Raw genomic sequence first — 14,205 nt, forward strand, 5'->3', positions numbered from 1 at the left:
ATAGATTTAATATCATCAAATAAACAAATGAACCATCTTTACATCACTTGCTCTATATCTTACTTAAGATATTTTACACTAAATATGACTAAATATTTCCGGACATAGTATTAAGCTGGATTTGCATAACCACAGAAATCACAAAGATCCGATTGCCTTATCAGAAGGCATAGTGAAACAGCAGCCAGTGGATTTTCCCTTCATATCACTTTTAAGGTCTACAACAGAGAGGAAGGAACTACTCTATTGTGGCCAGGACGTCTCTCACCGCAAAGTCTGAATCCAAATGAGAACTTCTCAATAGTAGAGTTAAAAAGAAAACAATCAATGGAAGCAGCAAATCTAAGATGTAAAATAAAAAAGAAACAAGAGAGAAATAATTCCAAATCTACCATTTTTCTCTGAGTAACTACACTGACTTGTCAAGCAGACTATTAGTGTTGCAAAAATACAAGGACTGGCATTTGCCATGCACAGCTGCCTAATTTATTGTATACATGACAAGCCTTATTATGGCCATCTCAATGCCAAAGGACAAATGAGGAACAAAGATGTTATGGACAAGTTAGTGATCATAAAAAGGTTTGTTGTTGTGATATTCATTCTCGTATTGGCGACAATTACATATACTGCATACAGTACTTAAACAGTAATTTCAATGAAGCATTTGTAATCATACAAGTAAAAAGTTATTAACTTACTAAATCTATAGATTTTGGTGGTGTGGTTTCCCAAGATATTTGTGTTTTAAGATAATCTATCAAAGTACCAAGGCAAAATTCAACAGTATATAAAATATACCATAAAATTGCATCCATTATGTTGTGACATATGATACAAATATTAGTAATCTACCATCCATTATATCCAACAACACAACTTTGTAATGGACAGTTAGACTAAGAAGAAAATAATTGAGATATCACCCAACTACAGGAGTAAAAGCCACACCCATTGCAAAAGGATCTGTTCTAACGTAAATGCATTCACTTAAAACAAACTTTGCAAGAGAATATTCTGTAAGCAACGAGAAACAACCATTTCAACATGTGTTTATGTTAGTGCTCATAAAACAAAACAGAGTAAAGAAAAATTGACTTGAATAACTAATGATTTAGAAAATCAAGTACAACACATGGCAGCACTTCAAGATCTGGCATCTAGAGTATGAAAAAAAACATCTCCAGCTGTTGGAAGAGTCTGCCTCGAAAGTCACTATATCCAAACATTGTTTACGTTATAGCGTTATTTAGCCAAATGTCGTACTTACCAAATTAACATATGGCTTTTACCAAACACCTTAGTATATATAAACAGCTGTCAAATATAATCTTGGACTGATTATTAGAAACTAATGCTTTGTTGAACCTTGTTTATGCAACATATATTTTAGACAGAGTCTCAGAGTGTTTAGAAATACATAAATTTAGCCTTATGACACAAGCTCCAGGCAACTTCCTAAACAACATTTTGATCTTGTGAAAAATGTCTCTGTTTTAAATCAAGTCTTACTCTAACTGAAAATGAAAATTCCGGAATTTCAGGTAAGAAAGTAAAAATTGCTGGGGGTTTTTTGATACCGAAATCAAATATTGCTGCAAGAAAATGCACTATATTTCATGCAGTCACTAACATGCAGCTAAGAGCACCGTAAATATAGATGTTTAGGGGGGAAACAAAGCAAACAACTGTAGCTCTCTCCTGTGACATTTCATATTATTTCCAACCCGTTGAATTAAGTAAACAAAAATAGCAGTCAGTGTACGGTCCAAACACTGCTTTTCTTGTTTAAGAAAATTAGTGGGTTTTTTAAGAGCCTACTCCTTGTGGGTGTTCTTAGTAAGGCAGTGCAAAAACAAACAACTCTTTAAGAAGTTGCAACAGAAAGCCAATTAATGAACCTTGTGGAGGATGAAGCCTTGCATGAACTCATAATTGGCCATTCAAATAATGCTTAAAAGGCATTTATGAATTGCCTATGAACATTAGAGCATAAAGAAATGACTACATCTAAGCTTACACACTTTCATCTCACAAGAATACACATCTTCTGAAGCACTGCAATGTCACACAGTCAGAAAGATTTTAGCAGATGGAAGTATTTTGCTCTCAATCATTTGGAAGTATTTCATTGTTATTCTCCAGGATGCTACTTTACATAACCCATTCCCCAAGTCCAGAACAGAGAATCCAGACAACAAAGTCACACAGAGTAGAGATTAGACACTTTGTAACATACATTCCAAAAGCATTTTTATTTAATAAAAGGTGATGATATCTATCCAATAAACAGAGAAAAGCAGCCGGGCAAATTCCTCTTTTTCACTTGGCAAACTACATTTTATTGGTGAACAGCACGCCGCACCATATATACCTCCTTGCTAATAAAAACCAGTGTCAGTGAAACTTCAGTACAGAACAGGTTCAATACATCCTGAATCCGGCTAGTGTTTTCACATTCCAACATTATTCATGTAAATATTTCCAAGGTTTAGGACATTGGTCCCCATGGAAGGAGAGTCTGGTCAGGTTTCTAATGGAGGAATCAGCCCGCAGGAATCATTCCATTACCATTTGTCATTATCATGAGTGAACAATATTTATCACATATCTAAAAAGAGACACAGCCTACATGATAAGTTTTAAAATCAATAAACAACAGAATCAGAAGTTGCTCCACTTTAATTTTTAGTTTGTTTAAGAGAACTAAAGTTTGACCATTGCTTACAGTATAGCCCCTTTAAATAGGTCACCTGTCCCATAATGAAAATATCACAAGTCTTACTGCTGGAGACACATGCTATGGATTTATATGCATCCCTATAGGTCAAAGGAGAATTACATTGCAAAAAATTGCAATGTAAGGATTTTTTCCAAACTTGGTTGCACAATTGTAAGGATCATTACTAACCCAAACCTTAGCAGCTCAACACTTTCAAATGTCCTTTTTGTTCAATATTGGAACTTTGAGCCCACTGTACTATATCTGCCTACACTCATACAATGCTTTCTTAATACTACCCAGAAAGAAACTTCATTCCTACTAGCTCAGTCGGTAAGGCAGTTGTCCACAGGGTCACTGGTTCGATTCCCATTCCCTCCTGGCTACATGTCAAAATCTCTTTGGGCAATACACTGACCTTGCATTGCATGCCACCAGTGTGTGTAAAGTGCTTGGGATAAAAGCGCTATATAAGTGGCCATTTACCATTTAATTCTAAATCATTGTTGCTTCTGCCTATAGCTATACATCCGGTTTATCCTACTTTCAATGCATTGTTTATTTCAAAGGTTATTCTCCTATTCTGTGTTAACAATTAAAGCTGGAGTTTATTAAAAGGTATAGAATCGATCAATTTACAGCAACTGAGTTTTTTTTTTTTTTTACAGCACGATACTGATTTATTGCATAGTGGAACTTAGCTTACTCATTTATAGACTGCATGTTCAGCGTTATTTAAAACAAATCAATCCATCGTAATCTAGCAACAAGAACTAGGTCAGGTCAGTGGAGTTAAAGCTTGAACGGTGCAGGTGGCTGGATGATAATGAACCCATGCAGGATTCCCTGGTTTGAATTAACAAGCAAGGTGGATAAGAAAAATCTGTTGTCTGGGCGACGTAGAGAAGATCACTGTATCCAGACTGCCTTCCCCTGAGTAGTTAGGGAAATAAAGGTCACTATATGATTTTCCTCTATATTTCAATATAAGTCCCCTTAGTTTTCCCATTCTGAGAAAATCATGCCCATTTGCAAACAAGGATGTCTGTGCTGAGCTGTAGCCCAAACCAACAATGAATGTGCTTCACTGTACTTAGGAAAACATAATAAAAGCAGAGAAATACAGTTCAGTAACCAGTGGAAGGTCTCTTTTTTTCCCCTCTGAGGGAGGTGACATGTGGGTAGGACATAGGCCTGTCACAGTGCCCTAGTCAACCACAATGCCTTTTATTGAATGCACACTCTGCAATCAACTTCATAGTTGCTTGTAGAGAAACAATGGTCTCTGCGTCTTTTTGTAGTTAATGGTCTGAATTTTAATCCATTCACATTTTCAACATTTGATCCCTGTAGAACGAAAAACATTTGCCAGTTGGCACTGGAATGCTCAGATCTGATGAAAGGCACTGTTTACCTTTATTGTGCTTAGCAAGCTATGGTGACTAAGAGGATTCAGCTGCTCTGGCCCCTCTTTGACACACAGATGCTGTGTTTAATGAAAGGCACTGAAAAAGGCTATGAACTTTATCGTGATCTGTTATAGCAAATTAGCTGATCATTTTAAGTTCTCCAAGCTGCTCACTGGGCAACAGTCCTGACTGGGTCCTGACAAGTGGATGAGTGAGAGTAAACTGCAGAGGTTTACGTGCAATGACAAAATGTGTGTGTGTGTGTGTGTGTGTATATATATATATATATATATATATATATATATATATATATATATATAAAAGCATGCAAATTTCTAGCACGCCTGCAAAGCGGCTCCCTTATTTGCACATGAATGTGAGCTTGGATCCCTCGCACGGACAGCTTCCTGTCCAACTACACAACAGAGAAGCTTGGGTAAACCAGGGACTGCCTTTTCCCCGCTGCTGTATAACGTTACGCCCATCATGAAAATGTCGAGTACTCTTCCGGAAAAAACCAAAAACAAACATAACGCAACAAATCACCGAAAAGTGCAGCTGCAGCAGGTAAAAATAGACCCAAGGCAGACAGGCAAGTTACAACACTGCCCCTACCAACGTTACGCAACGAAAACACAAAACATGGACACAAACTCCAGCTACCTATGCCAATCCTGACCTCGAATGTGTCAGCCAACTAATATGATTAAGGAGGGGCCAGATCTGTTCTTGGATGCTCTTTTGTGAACATTATTCAGCAAGTGTGTCTTATTAACTGGTAGTGAGACCAGCCCGGGATCCCACAGGAGCACATTTACCAGGGACAGGACGTAACAGATTTTGATTCCACAAAAACTTTCGATTGATCCAAGTGAAACATTGCTACGCTCCATATGTAAACATCTGCAAGTGGTTTTCAATCAGGTGTGTGCTTTATCGACAAATACATGCCCGGCGGATCATTTCCAGCATCTCGACGGTTAATGAGAGAGAGGGGGGGAAAAAAAACTCTTTTCCCTGTCGCCTAGTAGCTGTGTGGCTAGCGTGAAGCTAAGCGCAAAGCTATCTAGCCACAACATCCCCACACACTGACTGACGGCCCGGACATAAACCTCAGCTTCGCATTCCAATCTGCGAGCCCCCCCTCCCCCCAGACTTACCGGATTTTTCCCGATCGTATCCCACGACAATAAAATAATCAGCCAATCTAGCCATGTCTGCTGCTTTTCCCGAGATTTAGCAACACAATTCAGCATCTTTCCTTCTTCCAAAGCACAGCCATGTTTGACAGAAGGAATGCCACTGCGCTTGCGTACAGGAGCGGGAGACATCCATGGGCGTGGGCCCTTGAGTTCACAAATACAGCACTGTGTCCCAACAGAGCCTCTTCTTTGGCCCTAAAGCACGGGATCTCCACCTTTCATATCAATGACCCCAGACAGACAGACATTGTTTTAATGTTACATGTTTATTCAAATTTAATTAGCAAGTTTTTGTTTAAAATGTATTGTTTCTGCGTGTTGCCATGTGGCCACACAACCTTTTATTGGGGACTCACTGGGAGATGTAGGTTCACTGTGCATCAAGAATATCGACATAGCGGGTAAATATTTAGAGTGTGAATACAGTGTGCAGTGACCTGATTATCCTATGATTTCTTCCTATGGTTTTCAGTCAGAGTTAGGTTGTTAATGGTATGAATATGATCAGCCGTTTGGGATTGTGACTAGGCTTTTTATTTCTATACAGGTTCTCCTCATTATAATGACTAATAAGTACTAGTAAGTTTAAATTCATGCTTTCTGTCAGTAATTAATTGAATGTATGATGGGACCCCCTACTCCAAATGCTAAAACTGGTAGCTGTCAGATTAATGCAAAAGAAGGGATGTTTTTTAGAGTGACTCCTGAAGATCTGACTGGAAAGCTGCTTAAAAAAAAGATACATTTACTAAATACATGGATGGTAGTGTGTAAAATACCAGCACCAGATGAGGCTTCCACAAGGTTAAAGCCATTCCACGTTATATTACATTACTTAAACGCAGAGCTAAGGTTGTTTTTGTCTTTTATTAGTATTATAACTTTTTCTTTTCTCTTATTATGCCAAAATGGCTCTAATTTAAAATGATCAGGGTTTATTCTGTGGAGTCATATTTGTTTACATTTTTTAAAGCCAATGTCAATAATTAAAGTTTGAAGGGAAGTGCTACAAAAGAACATTGTTGGTGCTGTCACAGACATCTGTTGTTATTTTTGTTTTTTTTTACAGATGTTCTATCAAGCTACACATGGCTGTGATTTGACAATCTATATAAAAACCGGGCAAACTCATGTGGTTAGTGGATATTATTGGATATTTATAAAAATAAAAACAGGAAGAGCTGTCAAATGAATAGCACAAGGAAACCAGAACACTTACTGAAGTGTTTGAGGAACACACAGAGCAGTGATTGTCAACAATAGCAGGAACACAGCACAGTCCTTCACTCTTCATTTAACTTTTCAATGTCTCTTTGATCTGTTTTTGTTATCTCTGTTGTCTGTCTCTCTGCCCCACTTATCCATTACTATCTATCTTGCTATTTATCTGACTATAATTATATGTAACGATGGGTCATAGTCATGGGACTATGAAGAACACAGTTTTGGTTGACAAACATTTCTAGGTGCATCATACATACCATTCTAATAATTATGAATCATGTGTCAAATTTGTGCCTCTGGGGTTTTTCCTGGCACACGTGAAATTAGTTTCTCAGTTTTCTTTCCCCGTTTACTGTGCCTGTCCCTACACAGAGCATGAGGCTGCACAAAAGCTGTCTGTTGTCTTACAACAGCAGCTTCATGGAGGACAAGCAAAATATTGCTATATAAGGAGCCCAAAAGCATTTTGTTGTCTTGATTGCACAATCGCTTTGTAAACTTGGGTAAGGGGATTACTTGTCTGCTGGAGGCAATTATCATTACAAAGTACTTACAAAACATCTGCTAATTTACAGCACATGTGTTTGACATTTATGTTATATTTAAAGTGTGACACCATATGTGAAATGAGGTTTCATGAGATATAAATAAACAAAGAAGGTTCAGTGTCAGGGACTGAAAACAATAAGATAGGAATTCTGGGAAGTTTTAAAAATACATCAAGTCAAAAGAAATCGATTGCAGTTATTCCTTTTAATTGAAACTGAAACAAAAATCAAAAGTGAAACTATTAGAAGTACAATAATTTATACAATGCTTTGCAAAATTTCTTTTTTCACTGGGATTTCAACACAGATTAAACAATAGGGATTTTTCTCTGGTTTTTACAACATTTCATACACTGAATGTGAGAACGTGGGTGTAGGAATTTCAGTGTCAGTGTCTCTCGATAACAAAAGGCTTATGTCAGGCAGAGAGATGGATCTACACTAGTTATGCATTAGTGGGATAAAAACGGTTACCTTCCTAATGCAACATTTCTGAGGCACTTTTTATGTATGCTTCCTTCTACAGTAGCTGGCTGTTATACATACCTGTCCCATGAACCCAGCACGACTGCTGCCTTACAGTATAAACTCTTCTTCGCTGTTCTGTTTTAAAATGTATCATCATCTTATTTAGCCTTAATTTAAACAACAGGAGCATAGTGGGGTCATGTAAAATGATCTGCATGCATAGTGACCCACTGTACTGGCTGTTCTATGAAGCTAAACAATATGTTGGGATGATGTCTTCCGAGATGAGATGGCAGAATTGATGCCATTTCACCTGATAAAATTCTGTGTATGCATTCCTTAGATAAAAAGCGAAGTCATGTTTCTAATTTAAATTGGAAACAAATAAGTCGGTTTGTTTCAGAAATGTCTGTACTAATATTTGCGTTACATTGTGGATGGAAGTTCATTTTCAGACTCTACATTTATTTTACATGACTAAAATTCCATTTCACATTTATCCAGATGTCATAATAAAGTAAATTAAGTCTAGAGTCAAATATTTGCCATGTACAAATAAATACATTTAATATATTGTGTTTACATTCGGGCATACTTACTATATTTAATAAAACATTAAATGTTTGTCTCTTTACAAATCTTAATTACATATGCAGCGTACTTTCAAGCCCGCATGGAACATAGGGAGTGCAAAAGCAGACTGTGTCCACATTCCTTAAATATAGTTTCATACAATTAGCTGGTCTGAAAATTCTGCTAACAAAAACGCCTGAAGTTCAACTGTAACAAGACGAAGATGAAGCTTTTCTCCTGAGATGACTTAGATTTCCGATACCCCCCCCCCCCCCCCCCCCACAGAAAACAGTTTGCTATAATTCTGTTATTTGGACCTTGAATATTGTATTTGACCTCTACAACTGACCACGTTGGCCATGATTAGTTGCCAATAAAATACATTTTTAGGATCATTTTAAAACTTGATTTTATGGACTCACCAGTGCTTCATTCATAGTTAACTGTGAAAAAGTAAACCAAATGAGGGAAACAATGACACTCAGTTACCACAAAAACTATTTTCCTTTACCAAAGTAATTTTTGATTTTTATTCCTTATTATTTTTACTGTGTTGCATTATTTGGCTAAACAATCAGCAGCAATATGCTGGATGGGGTGGGGGAAAAGGATGAGAGAATGTGTTTGTCAGTGAATGAGCCCCTCCCACTCCCTGTATAAAGGCTCCCTGCCTGGTTCCAAGGAGCTATTAGCAGAGTTACACAGCTGCCTTACAGAACCAGTGGCAATTTCAAGAAATCTGTGGAGTACTATTTTACGGCTGACTCTACAAGAACAGCCTTTGCATTTAACTGCATTATCAGACACTTACAGGTATGTGCACTTCCTTTTAGTGAAGGTATTGCTAGGATTTGCTCTGCTCTATCTGATGGTTTTATCCTTGCTTCTTTTGAGGTCAGGGCACAAGTGTAGAGACAAGGACAGGTTATCTGACTGGTTATATAAGCAGTTCAGCTCTTAATGTGTGTGTCTGTTAAGGAATTGACTTCAAGGCGTAAAGCAGAAGCAGCTGGTCACATACTGTCTTAGTCCTGTGTATTGCTCTATTTTATCTGTTGACTAAGTTAAAGTTTTATTTTTTGTTTTCTTTTTGAGCTGAGCCTATTTTGGACCCCTCATTTGTAGACTGTGTCCTTCATGTTACTTGCCAGGGGCCCAAAGCATGACTGTAGGTTTACTTAATCGAGCAAAATCTGACCTTAGTTTGACTTTTTAAATAAATGAATGATAAGTGTAAATAACTTGGCTTTTGGACTCTTGTGTAAGCAAGCACCAATGTGTCACTGGTGGATTACTATATGAGGGACTTTTAGATGCATAGAGAGACCATAGGAAATTCATGCAGTTAAATATTAATTTTTGGAATAAGTAACAAATATTTTCTCTTCACTTTCCACAGGAGGCAAAATGAAATTGATCTTCCAGTCCTTTCTCTATTGCTGCCTGCTGGCAACAGTAGCACATTGTGTGGAACTTGAAGTGAACCCGGAGTTGAAAAAAAGGTGAATCAATTATTCAATAATTAATTTTAAAAATGTTCTGAAGCAAAATATAACAGCAGCTTCCTGACTACTGCATTATCTATCTAAGACTAATGTACTTTTTTCTCTCATGTTCTAGGCTAAGCATGTGGCTAGGGAGCAGACTGAGACGGGATCTTGACAGCGTATCACTAGAGAAGACAGCAGAGTCTGAGCACCTAATCAGACCAGAAGATATCAGGGATACCTTGCTGCCACGTTTCAGGTAAGACACCAACCATGCAATCCTGAAAATCTACAACCTGTCTACACTTGGTTATCATATACTTTTTTGCCATTTAAAACTGATGGTGACAACAACAGTTAGATAGAATAACACTTAGCTGCTAACAGCTCAAGACATGTGGATTAAGTCTTTTTGTTTCTTCTTCTGTTTTTTAGCACTGGCATCATTGTCCGAACCAAGAGGTCGAAAAACTCAGCCAACCAGTCAACAGGACAAGGTTGTTCACTGGGCACCTGCGCAGTGCATGACCTGGCACATCGCCTGTACCAGATCAACAACAAGAAGTTTGGGAGTGCCCCTGTTGACAAAATCAGCCCGCATGGATACGGCCGGAGGCGTCGATCTCTGCCAGTGCAAAGACTCACACTTAGACTAAAGCAGGGCAGGCTGAGGCCCGTGTGGAGCGCGACTGACTCACAAGTTCACAAGCTTAGGGCTCTCCTCAGAAAGACATGAACGGGACTTTGCAAGAGGAGTTGGGAACAAAAGCAAGGGAGTACTTCAGAGTTACTGTCCAATCAGCTCTGGTCTAAAATTCTCAAAATGCCTCAGACTCTTGCCAAGTAGTCTCCACCACATTTTTTCCAGGCTTGAGGACTGAGACAGAGAAAGACTGTCTAACTGCGCTGAGTTTCTCTAAAACCTGAGCCTTGCAGATCCACAATGTAGAACTGCAAGCTTACACTGGAGCCATAGCGTGGAGCAAACTACAGGTGCTGCTGGCAGAGGTAAAGAGAAGAGTGCTAATACCAAAAGCAAAAGGGACACATCCTTTGGGTAAAAGAGGGAACCCTATTAATGTTCTGGAACATTACACACTTATTCCTCAAGGCCAGGACTAGACTGATAAGTGCTATCCTTTAAGGATTATACCACCATGTTCAATCAAACTGTCAGTACTTGTATGCACTTTTCCATTTGGACTTAAAGTCAAATGAATCATCAGGAAAAGACATCTTCATCACAATACCAAACAGGAAGATAGGCTACAGAGCTCTGAAGCTCTCAGTTTATATCAAGTTTGGACACTGTATAAGGGAAAATGCCTTAGATTCTCTGAGATATGTGCCAGTCCACAATGGATTGAAATATACTTGAAATTGTTTGTACAAAAACATGTGCAATCTATATTTGTTTTATTGCAGGTATGTGTATATATGAATTCCTTTATTTAAATATTATATAGAAGCTACATTAAAGTACTATTTTTGTACCGGAAGAAATGTATATGGGCATTGTAGTTTATTCATTATTCTTTTGCAAACTGTGGTAATAGGATGTCTGTTTTATAGGTATATTATATATTTGTGAATGTGTTCTATTTTATTTGTGTCAAAGCAATAACGTTGTAATTCAATAAACATTTTTCATAAAAAATCTAGACCTTGTCCAGACCTCCTTTGCTCTTATGAATCAAATATGGCATTCTCTAGTCTGGAGTGGACTGCTGTGACAAGACACAGAGCACCTGGTCTTTGTTAAGTGATTACAGGGTCTAATTAGAGCCTGCCCTGCTCTCACTACATTCCCCTAGTTATGACGACCCCCACCCCCTTCGCCTCAAAACAAGGGCAGATAGGGTGCCAGGCGCATTCCTGCTTGGTTCAGCTCATATTTGTTGGCTCACCCCACAACACAAAGTAGCACTAAAGCCATCAGAGAAGGTTTTAGCCCCATCTGTATTCAATGGTTGATGGTTTGGACACAAGAGGCCAATGTGGGGAGTTACAGTCTAACATTCCTGTGACAGCATCACAAAAACTGATCCAACAAATCTGATCATGACCTTCACATTCAAGAAGACCCCTGAGACTGAACAGCCCTGCAAGGCTGCAGACCTCTCTATTTAAGCACACTAAGTGGGATATTTAGTCTCCCTTTATAAACAGCTTTTAGTGAAATTAAGAAATAAAAGATGCGCTTGTGATTGCAAAAAGTTGTTTATGAGTTTTTGTAGCACCTACATAACTTTATAATGATTTAAAGTATGATTAGTAATTAGGGTTCTGCCTTTTTATGCAAGGGGCAGAAAAGACGATGGCAGCTGTTCAAAATTTTATAGTAGGGTTGTGACCAATTTATGTAGACAAAATGTGAGGTTAAAAACTCTTTTAGATGATTGTTTGTTCTCTGTTGCCATCTAGTGTGATTGGGTGGGTAAAGCTGCCATAGAAAAAGAACGTGGAACCTCTTCTTTTTCTTGAAGTAATGTATACATACAGTCCAGTTATTCATAATGTATTGCTTAAATAAATCACTATGTACAGTGACTACCACATGTCATTGAGACATGGGACAAGGACAAATAAAAAATACTTAAAAAGAAATTAAAGCAAAACAAATGTGCCACCTAGTGGCTGATTAAATTCCATGTGCTTCCACATTTTGAACAGGAATTTGTTTCTCTATAATATCACATGTCACATAGTAATAGCATTCTAAGAATAGAATCAATGCATCTAGATCTGGTTCACTCAAGTGTACTCTCTAAGTATGTAAACCAATCAGCTGGTGACGCCAGTTAAGCCATGATAGCATCAAGCAAACTGATCAGTGTAGGTCAAATGGTAAAAAGTAACAGCTTGATAGGACTTATCTGCTAAGCTGTAAATGATCATGGTTGCCTTGATATTCAGGTTTATATATTTACATTGTTTGGGGAATTGTTTGGGTGTGTCTATGAAAAGTGTCTTTTTAGTCACTGTTAAGGAGAAGAGAAGACGTAGTTAGACAACGCTGCTGTCGATCAAAATGATACCGGCCCGGGGATAAGAGTCAATCCTCTAAAGCCAACTCTAAAAGTACACTAATCACCTCAGCTGAGAGGATTAGCCTCAACACTGGCAGGCTAAATCAGGGACCATGGGCTCCGTTTTGCTTGGAAACCCATGCAAGCATGGGGAGAACATGCAATAAAGTATCTAAATTTATAAAACATATACATCTGAAAATTACTTTTCACCCTCATCAAGTCAGGATTACATTGGGCCATTCAGTCAGCTTTGCACATTTGGATGTTGCAAGTTCTTTCCCTTCACTGCACAGCTGCTTAAAGTTGCATTGTGGGGATTGTAAGTGCCCTTTTTAAGTCCAGTCACAAATTCTCAATTGGATTGAGATCTGGGCTCTGACTTGGCCCCTCCAGAACATTACGATTGTTGTTTTCAGACCATCTGTGTGCAGCATTGGTGGTTTTGGGTCCTTGCCTTTCTGGAAAATGTCAAATTCTTGGAAGTAACAGTTCTCGTCCAGACTGCATCAGGACTGCAGGAAAGCATCCCCAAAGTATAATACTGCCTCCATCATCATTCACAGTATGTTTGTGATGATGTGCAGCCTTCAGTTTATATTAAACACAGCATCTGGCCTTATGGTTAAAATTCTCAATTCCAGTTTCACTGACTATGGAACTTCCTTCAAATTGACTCCAGAATCACCTCCATGCCTCTTTAAGGGAGATTTAACATGATATTTTTTCTCAGTGCCACTCTCCTATAAAACGTCACTCAGTGAAGAACTCAGACAACGATTGCTGTTTGCACAGTCTTTCCTATTTTAGCCGCTACAGGAGTTATAAGCTGTAGCACATGTGGCCTTCTTCACTAGTCTGCTTTTTGCATGTTCATTCTGTTTTTGAGGTTGGCCTGCTAAATGCAGATTTATGCTTGTGCTGTTTTTCTTGCAAATCTTAATGATTGATTTAACTTTACTCCAAGGGATATTCAGTAACATGGAAATTTTCTTGTATGCATACTCAGAGTGATCCTTTTCTGCAACCTTTCTGAGGAATTTTTTGAGTTTTCTTTTGTCTTATTTATGTCGTTTTTGGGCAGGATACAGATTCACCAGGACATAGAATTATTAGATATAGGTTATTTACTTCAATCACTCAAGTGATCTTTGTTTACCCAATTGTGTGACTTCTAAAACCAACTGGCTGCACCTGTCATGATTTAGGTGAGTTACTTTAAAGGAGATGAACACTTATACCATCATTTATTCTCACTTAATCTCTTTTAAAACCTTTTTAATTATTTAGGTTACTTTGTAGAGATCTGTTTTCGAAATTTTTCACATTTAAAAAAAATAAATGCTTCGATACTTAATTTGGAAATGTGGGGTGGAAACCTCCTCTGACAATGCAGAAATATTCAGATTGGCCAACTGACAATTCAGAGAAAATCCCTTATTTGTGTTTAGTAAGTTTTGTAACATGCTTATTGATTATAATTTGATAGCTACAACTGAAATGCTTTGCAGAACATGGTGGAGTGTAAAAGCTGTATCAAAGC

General features: G+C 38.0%; 2 protein-coding genes across 3 annotated transcripts in view; one reads left to right on the top strand and one right to left on the bottom strand.

The window, feature by feature from the left end:
• Positions 1–5,430, bottom strand: part of sbf2 (SET binding factor 2) — an 81,969-nt gene extending 76,539 nt beyond the window's left edge. For both annotated transcript variants that reach the window (XM_067496459.1, XM_067496458.1), the window contains exon 1: positions 5,292–5,430. In XM_067496459.1, the coding sequence (XP_067352560.1) occupies positions 5,292–5,346 (55 nt within the window). In that variant the 5' untranslated portion in view covers positions 5,347–5,430. The remainder of the gene's footprint in view (positions 1–5,291) is intronic.
• Positions 5,431–8,801: 3,371 nt separating this feature from the next.
• On the top strand, positions 8,802–11,294 carry adma (adrenomedullin a). Its single transcript, XM_067496460.1, has 4 exons — positions 8,802–8,959; positions 9,546–9,648; positions 9,767–9,892; positions 10,069–11,294. The coding sequence occupies exons 2-4, from the start codon at positions 9,554–9,556 to the stop codon at positions 10,367–10,369; spliced, it is 522 nt and encodes a 173-aa protein (XP_067352561.1). The 5' UTR covers positions 8,802–8,959; positions 9,546–9,553; the 3' UTR covers positions 10,370–11,294.
• Positions 11,295–14,205: the final 2,911 nt, after the last annotated feature.

The sequence above is a fragment of the Channa argus genome, chromosome 2 (assembly GCF_033026475.1).
Source record: "Channa argus isolate prfri chromosome 2, Channa argus male v1.0, whole genome shotgun sequence".
In the NCBI taxonomy this organism is placed as follows: domain Eukaryota; kingdom Metazoa; phylum Chordata; class Actinopteri; order Anabantiformes; family Channidae; genus Channa; species Channa argus.

Excerpts from the sequence above, each read along its gene's own strand:
- adma (XM_067496460.1), top strand. The coding sequence starts at position 9,554 with ATGAAATTGATCTTCCAGTCCTTTCTCTATTGCTGCCTGCTGGCAACA. Across the intron at positions 9,649-9,766 it reads AACCCGGAGTTGAAAAAAAG|GCTAAGCATGTGGCTAGGGA; the intron begins GTGAATCAATTA and ends CTCATGTTCTAG. Across the intron at positions 9,893-10,068 it reads ACCTTGCTGCCACGTTTCAG|CACTGGCATCATTGTCCGAA; the intron begins GTAAGACACCAA and ends TCTGTTTTTTAG.